The sequence below is a fragment of the Meriones unguiculatus genome, chromosome 4 (genome assembly GCF_030254825.1).
Source record: "Meriones unguiculatus strain TT.TT164.6M chromosome 4, Bangor_MerUng_6.1, whole genome shotgun sequence".
NCBI lineage: Eukaryota > Metazoa > Chordata > Mammalia > Rodentia > Muridae > Meriones > Meriones unguiculatus.
Window position 1 is genome coordinate 126,782,424 of NC_083352.1, and position 7,709 is coordinate 126,790,132.

General features: G+C 53.1%; 1 protein-coding gene across 1 annotated transcript; it reads left to right on the forward strand.

Moving 5' to 3' along the window:
• The first annotated feature begins 901 nt into the window (after positions 1-901).
• On the forward strand, positions 902-7,238 carry Nrsn2 (neurensin 2). Its single transcript, XM_060383081.1, has 3 exons — positions 902-926; positions 2,591-2,776; positions 6,207-7,238. Exons 2-3 carry the CDS (start codon positions 2,600-2,602, stop codon positions 6,618-6,620), a joined length of 591 nt encoding a protein of 196 aa, XP_060239064.1. The 5' UTR covers positions 902-926; positions 2,591-2,599; the 3' UTR covers positions 6,621-7,238.
• Positions 7,239-7,709: the final 471 nt, after the last annotated feature.

Below are 7,709 nucleotides of genomic sequence, written 5' to 3' on the forward strand. Positions count from 1 at the left end.
ATGGAGACCCAGAGGAGGGTCTGGAGATACAGTGAGGGGACAGAGGCTCAAGAGAAGACGGGTCTCCTGAGAGAGGATGGGAGTGTGGCTGAGGAGTCTGAGCACTAGAAAGGTGCCCAAGGAGAGACACGTATAGAGCCCCTCAGGAAGGAGGAACGGGAACTCAGGAAGGGACAAAGATTGGGGATCTGCATAGAACTACAGGCTGCTGAGCCAGCCTATGGGGTCGGAGGGACCCCCACCTTCCCTCTGCTCAGTATCACCTCCTCCCATCCCACTCCACCCCCGCCCGGGATTGCGGCGCAGGCGCGAAGCGAACTTGCGTTGCTCTGCTCCAGCTCTGACAGCTTCTGCTGGCTCCGGAGACGCAAGGCCCAGAGGTGAGCTCAGTCCCTGCTCCGTGCGGCGCGACCCCAGCCCGGCTGGCTCCCCTGCTCCTAGAAGCCCCCTCATATTTCCCCCGCATCTCGATTGTGTCCGGCCAGGGGCGGGACGTCTGTTCCCTATGCTCTGGGGAAGTGGAGGTGATAGAGAGGGACCTCCTTGGCACTGTGGGCCTCGACCCCCCAGGGTTCCTAGACTGGGTAGAGGCTCCAAAGGATGGCTTTACCCGCCCCTCTCTAACGACCCATTCTCATTCCGCTATGCCTCAGTTTCCCTCCTGGGAAAGTGCGCAATTTATGTCGCCCCAGAGATGATCAGGTCAGAGAGCCGGACTGGCGTTCCTGATTATTCCAGACACCCCGCCAGGAGGGCTTTCTTTCCTGCTGCGATGGAGGGGGCGGGCCTACGGAGAGACTGTGTGCTTCCTCCGGCCCACGGGCTTGTCTGCTTCGAGACAGGTCTCTGCCATGGCAGCCTCCTTTCCCGACCACGCAGCCTCTCTCTCTTCCAGCTCGCTTCTCATCAAGTCTCCCCCTTTGCAGGTTAGGAACACACTCCTGGATGTTTCCATGGCAACCCCGCGGGCTCCTCAGCATCCTGTCGCTCCCTGTCCTCTCCCCACCCCCGCTCCCCACCCCACCCCCACCCCAGACCTACTTCAGACCACCCTAAGATGAGAGGAGGAGGGGCCAGGCGGAGGGGAGGCACAGTCAAGGTCACCTTCCTTCTCCTCCGGTATCAGCAGATGAACCGAACCTTTGCCTTCCCAGGCAGGGCGAGCGCGAATTACAGGGGCGGGACTGACTGGTCCATTGTCCCTGTGTCCCTCCCCGCCTGCCTTTCCAGGCCTCAACTTTATGCTTTGGTTATGGAATCTCTTACAGCCCTCCAGCCCGCATTCATTTTCCCTAACGGTGTCCCCAGCTCCGGACCCAGCGGTCTCTGCTCTGGCCATGTCTCCTGAGCCCTGTCATCTAGCCTTCATTTTTAGGTCACTACTACGCCCTGGCCTCTACCATTTATCATTCTCTGATTTCGTTGTTGTTGTTGTTGTTTTTGTTTTTGTTTTTTTGTTGTTTTTATCCCCCCCCCCCTTTTAATTTTCTTCCTTCCCTTGAATTGTGCGGAGAGCGGAGATCCGGTCAGCACTCCTATGGACATGTGTGCCTCTTCAGGATGTGTGTGTGTGTGTGTGTGCGCGCGCGTGTGCTCATGCAGGAATCCTGGGATCACACTTATTGAAGGTGAGAAGGATGCTAGATCCACCTCACCCTTCAGAACAAGAACAAGTATACCTGTTTTATTTCCTTTGAAGCTGCACATGGAGCTGAGGGGGATGGGAAATAGACAGCAGAAAGAACCCGGTCCTTCCCAGCCCCTTGACGGACACAGGCCTCTTCCATCTCCAAGATCTCAGAGTGTCCTTTTGTGGGTTCCTAAGTGGTCTCCCCTGGAAATCTAGTAGTCAAAAGGACCAAGAGCCCTTAATTCTGAGGGTCCCTGAACTCAAAATTCCTTGGGACTTGTAAATGCTGTGAAAGTCAGCCCCAGGCTTTTAGGACCATGCAGCGGGAGGACTCCTACCCTCTTGCTGGATGAGCATCACCTATAAAATTCACCCCCAGAAAGGACCCTGAAAGGAGCCCGAAAAGTTGAGGAAGGAAATAACACCAATGACAAAAACAGTAAAGGGGGTTGTCAAAATGGCTCCGGGGGTAAAGACACAGGCCACTGCCAAACTGAGGACCAGAGTTCAATCCCCAGGAGAACTCACTGGGTAAAGGGCAGTAAAGACTTCCCCTCGCCTCCGCATATGTTCATAGCAGCCCCTTGAACGAAACAGTTGTCATTATTAGCCCTCTTTTACGGACGAGAGAAGCCTGAGAGGTCAGTATAAGTGTCGAAAGTCACATCAAGGAAGCTGTGGGTCCGGGCCTCAGTCCAACAGTGAGGTTCCGGAGCCACATTCTAGCTGCTGGATGGTCCGCAGAGAAACACACAGATGGACAGACAGCTGCCGGTATAACGCTGAAGGACTTAGGGAAAGATAGAGGATGCTGAAGGGCCATGTGACGAGACGTATTCAGTGCTGGAGACGTATTCAGTGCTGGCGAGGAGTGGCGAGGGGGTCTCCCCCGCAGGGGTAAGAGGGTTGCCCTGGCAACTCCTGCTCACCTCCCTGTGTCGCTGTACCTCGTGCCCACAGGGATCCAGGATGAGCTGCAGTCGTTCGTGTGGCTGTAACCATGGCAGCAATGTGGAGGACAGCACATGGTATGGGGCCGAGTCCTACCCTAACCTCTTCTACAGTGACTGCATGATTCTCGGCGACAGCCCCGAAGGACCCCTGATCCAGTGTAACCACCGGCCCTGTCCCTCATTGTGCTGGAAGGTAAGGCCAAAGCAATGACTCCTGCTGCTTTGGGGAGAAGGTGGGACCGGATTGCGGCCCAGAACATGGAGAGAGGAGAGGCGGTGGAGTGGTCGGGAGTCACATGTTCAGGTGACAAAAATACAAAGTTAAATAGGTTTCAACAGCAAAGTTCATTTTCTGGAAGGGACCAGGGGTCGGAAGGCTTCCGGCAAAGTTGGATCTAATAAAGGGCTGAGGAGTTTACCAGCTTTTCCTTAGTGTTCATGCTCCCACGTTACCAGTCCGCACAACACACTGGCTTCTTGTTTTCTGCAGTGCTCCTCAAGTGCACGCTACTGTGCTCACTCTTGGATCTTTTTTTTTTTTTTCTTAATTGGTTTTTTGAGACAGGGTTTCTCTGTGTAGCCTTGGCTGTCCTGGACTCCCTTTGTAGATCAGGCTGTCCTCAAACTCATAGTAATGCACCTTCCAAGTGCTGAGATTAAAGGCACGCGCCACCACACCCAGCTTTTTTTTTTTTTTTTTAATTAAAACATCATCGTCAGGGGCTAAAGAGATGGCTCAGCAGTTAAGAGCACTGGCTGTTCTTGGAGGGCACCAACATGGTGGCTCGCAACCACCCACAACTTCAGTTGCAGGGAATCTAATGTCCATTTGATCTCCACAGGCACCAGGCATGCCTGTGGGGCACAGTCATAAACTCAAGCTAAACACTCATACACATAAAACAAATACATGGAACATTTGAAAAAAGACATCACGGAAGTGTGTGTATGAATATGCACTTATACGGAAATGCAGGTGTACACGCGGAGGTCAGAGGACAAGTTTACAGAGTCCGTTTACTTTTTCTTTCCACTTTCTTCTGGGTTCGAGGCCTTGGTGACTCAGGTCCCCAGTGACGGCCCAGTAGATCCCCAGCCCTGCATAAGCTCAGTGTAGGGGTACATAACTTTGACCCTAGCCCTAGGCAGGTAGACACAGGAGGACCAGAGTTTCAAGGCTGTCCTTGGCTCTATAACAAATTTGAGGCAGCCTGGGCTAACATCTGTTTAGAAAAGAAAGATCAACCTAGAAAAAGCCAGAAATTAACTGAAGGCCACTCTGGGATGCATTATAAAACTGTGGCCCGCACCTTGGCAGGCTGAGGTAAAAGGATCAGGAGTTCAAGATCAGCCTGAAATAGAAATAGTGTGCTATAGGTCAGCCCGGGCAACTGAGTGAGACCCTGTCGTGAAATACCTAGATTAATTGATAAATTAATAAATGAATGAGTGAAATCAAAGAAAGAAAGAATGAAAGCATTTTGTTCCCAGAAGTCTGAGCGCTTTCTGGCTCTGTGCTAATTACCATGGCTTTGGAGGGAAACCGGTGGCAGGAGATTCATCCTGCCTCCATACTGTGGTTTCCCACTGGGCCGAACCGTTGGCGGCAGCAGAGAGATGCGAGAATCAGACAGTTGACGCTCATTACAGCCGAAGGTGTGAGTCAGTCGCTGTAGCTCTTCTGAGGCGGAGGGTCCCTCGTTTGCTTCCAAAGGGCTTCCCACTAACAGTGAGGCAAGGCACTATCCTGTGTGAGGAGACAGCCTGCACAGCCTCAGGGCAGGTGTGCAGAAGATGCCCAGTCTGGTAAAGGCCTCAGGACCTGGGATAGTCAGAGAAGACTTCCTGACCAAAGTATTTCAGGCCGAACTTAATAGAGGCAGGAGTGTGTGTGTGCGCACCCACGCATGCGAGGAAGACAGACAGAGAGACAGAGAGACACACACACAGAGACACACACACAGAGACACACACACACAGAGACAGAGACAGAGGGAGAGAGAGACAGAGACAGAGAGACACACAGAGGAAGAGGGAGTGGGGGAGAGAGAGGAGGTGTGTCTTTTGAGGGATTACACTTGAATTTCACGGACAAACTTCCAACATGAGCCTTCTTGTTACTTCTTATCTTCAGGCAATTAATTGGCTAGACCAGCTGGTCAGTGAGCTCTGGGATCTGCCTTTCTCCACCCTGTGGCACTAGGGTTACAGATGTGTACCACCTGCCTTTTTTTTTTTCCAGACATGGTTTCACAGTGCAGCCCTGGCTGGCCCAGAACTCATAGAAGTCAGCCTGCCTCTGGGATTCCATGCATGCCCCACCAGGCCCTGCTCCAAGCCTGGCTTTTTAGTACAGGTGCTGGGAATTCAAACTCAGGTACTTGTGTTCATATGGAAGGCACTTAACAATTGAGCCATCTCCTACCTCCCAGTTTAAGAACTCATACGTATGGCCCATTTGCTTGTTCAAGAAGCGCTTGGTACTGTGCAGAGTACGAGACACCTAGTGAGTTCAAACATGTCCAGCCTTTGCTCTCCTAGAGCTCAGTCCAGTAAAGCAGGCAGACACCACTCACCCGAGAACCCAGATCCATGTCCTAATGCGTTTGGAGGTGGGTGCACCGAAGGACTAGTGGAAAGACAGCTGCCCGAGCTGGAAGTGGCCCGGAAGGTATCACAGAGGAGAGATGGTGTGAAATGAGACTTGAGGATATGTGAGCATCAACCTAACAAAGAGACAGAAGGTAGAAAGGGTCATGAGGTAAGACGGTACCCCAATAGGAGTGCCAAATAGAGCTGGGGATGTAGCTCAGTCGGTAAAGTGCTCGCCCTACAAACACGAGGAAGTGAGTTCAAGCCCCAGTGCTCCTGTAAGAATGCCAGGTGGAACTGGGTGCGGTGGTGCATGCCTCTAATCTCATCACTTAAGAGTCAGGTGGAACTTCATGAGTCTGAGGTCAGCCTGGGATATACAGCAAGTTCTAGGACAGCCAGAACTACATAGAGAGAGAGCCTGTAAACAAACAAACAAACAAATAACTAAAAATTATCACTAGTTCTGTTGCTGAAGAGACAGACAGGAGGATCTCTGGGGTTCCCTGGCCAACCAGCCTAGCCTAATAAACCGGCTCCAGATCCTGGTGAGAGACTGTTTCAAAAAACCAAAACGGCTTCCGAGAAACACCAACCTTACCACTACATCGCACCTGCGACATGATACAACACACACATATACAACACACACATACACACTCAGATAATAAACGGGATCCAGACAATGACGGACAGAACTCAAGGCTGCGGAACCATCACTAGGGTTGGGCATGGTGATGCACGCCTGTAATTCCAGTACTTAGGAGGCAAGCTCAAGGCCATCGTGGGCTGCATAGACAGTTCCAGGCTATCCTGGGTAACTTAGCATGACCCAGTCTCAACCTGAAGTTCAAAGGGGGCTGGAGGTGTAGCCCAGTGGTACAGTGCTTGCCCCTTCCATGCACAGTCCTGGGCTCTGCCCCCAGCACTGTCAGGTCCCACAGGGTGTTCTGTGATGCCCATTTCATGATCCTACGACCCTGGACCCCAGCTGAGCCTGGTCGCTTGCTGTTCTGTCCGCCTCTCCTCAGGTCACCGTGTCCGTGGCATCCCTGCTTCTCCTCTTGGGTGTGGCGGCCCTGACCACTGGCTATGCGGTGCCTCCCAAGCTTGAGCTTGTCGTTGAGAGTAAGTTCTCATCATTGGATGACCCAGTAGCTGACTACAACCAAGCCCTGATCACCTGCCGCATGGTAGGGGCGTCGCTGTGCGGGGCAGCCGGGATCCTGCTGGCCATCTGCCTCTTCTTGGCCACCTCTGGTTGGAAGAGCCAGGACATCAAGGCAGAGCCCTTGGTCACTGAAGCTGACAGCCCTGTGGAGGTGTTCAGGGATGAGCCTGAGCAGCTGTCCCCTGTCTTCCATGAGGCCAGCAGTCAGTCCTGGTCCTTGACTCCCACCAGCCCTTTGGGGCAGTATTCCGTGCAGACCAGCCAGCCCCAGTGAGACTTGTAGTAAGTCTAGGCTGGGGATGTCAGACACCTCCCTCCTCTGCTCTCCTTGCTTTCATCAGCCTGACTTCTTCCTCTCAGTAGTGCCAAGCTCTCTAGGACCCTCATAGTGCTCCCCACCTCCAATCAACTCTCACCCTCTGGGACAGGGGAAAACTCAACCAAGAACTTCCAGGCTGATGTGGAAGAAGAGAACCGGCTCCCTTCAGTTGTCCTCTGATAAATCCCCCCACACACACACACACACTCACAGAGAAAGGTAATAAACATACAAAGTCCAGGGATTAGGAAAAGTGGAATGTCCTTGCCCCTCAAAGTCCACCCCCTAGACAGCCATGCCCACTGGGCCTGATTTTAGCCCCTGGAGGCGCGAGCCTCTTCTTTCTATGGCCGGCCCAGCACGTCCTCCTGTAGGACGCTAGAGGGCGCTCCAAGACAGCGGAGGATCCCGGCTCTGGCAGCCCCCGCAGGCCCTCAGGGTTTCCTGCGGGGCAGGAAGAGGGTTCAAGCAATCCCGAGACCCTCTGTGCCCCCGCGGTGTGTACCCGCCAGGTCCCTGTTTCTCAGCTCCTCCATCTTGCCTCGGCTTTCAATAAACAGTCGCTGTAAACCATTTTTTGCTTCCTTTCGCCTAGATGGGCAGTTCTCAACTGTGGGTCGTGACCTCGTTGGGGTCAACAATCTTTCACAGGGGTCGTTACAATTCATAACAGTAGTTACAAAGTTGCAACAAAATTGATTTTATGGTTGGGAGTCACCACAACACCAGGAACTGTTAAAGGGTCGCAGCATTAGAAAAGCTGAGAAGCGCTTTAGGAACCCAATTTCACACCCCAGACTATGGATGGCCACATTTGCGTTAGGAAGCTAAGGCTAGGACTGGTGTAGCCTTTGGGGGGGGGGGGCGGGTAGCGCCTTCGTGTTGAGGCCGTTCAACGCTGTTCCAGCAGGCACTCACTCGGTGGCGAAGGAAATGCTGTGTGATCAGCATGCTGCGTTTCTACACGGTGCTCTGGCCGACAGCGAGCTGGCTCCTCACGTGCCCATCCAGACTGAGGTCAAGGTACAGCGTTAGAAAAGGCGA

Bases quoted from the DNA above. Each gene is read 5' to 3' on its own strand.
- Nrsn2 (XM_060383081.1), top strand. From the start codon at position 2,600: ATGAGCTGCAGTCGTTCGTGTGGCTGTAACCATGGCAGCAATGTGGAG. The intron at 2,777-6,206 runs GTAAGGCCAAAG...GCCTCTCCTCAG, and splicing joins GTCCCTCATTGTGCTGGAAG to GTCACCGTGTCCGTGGCATC.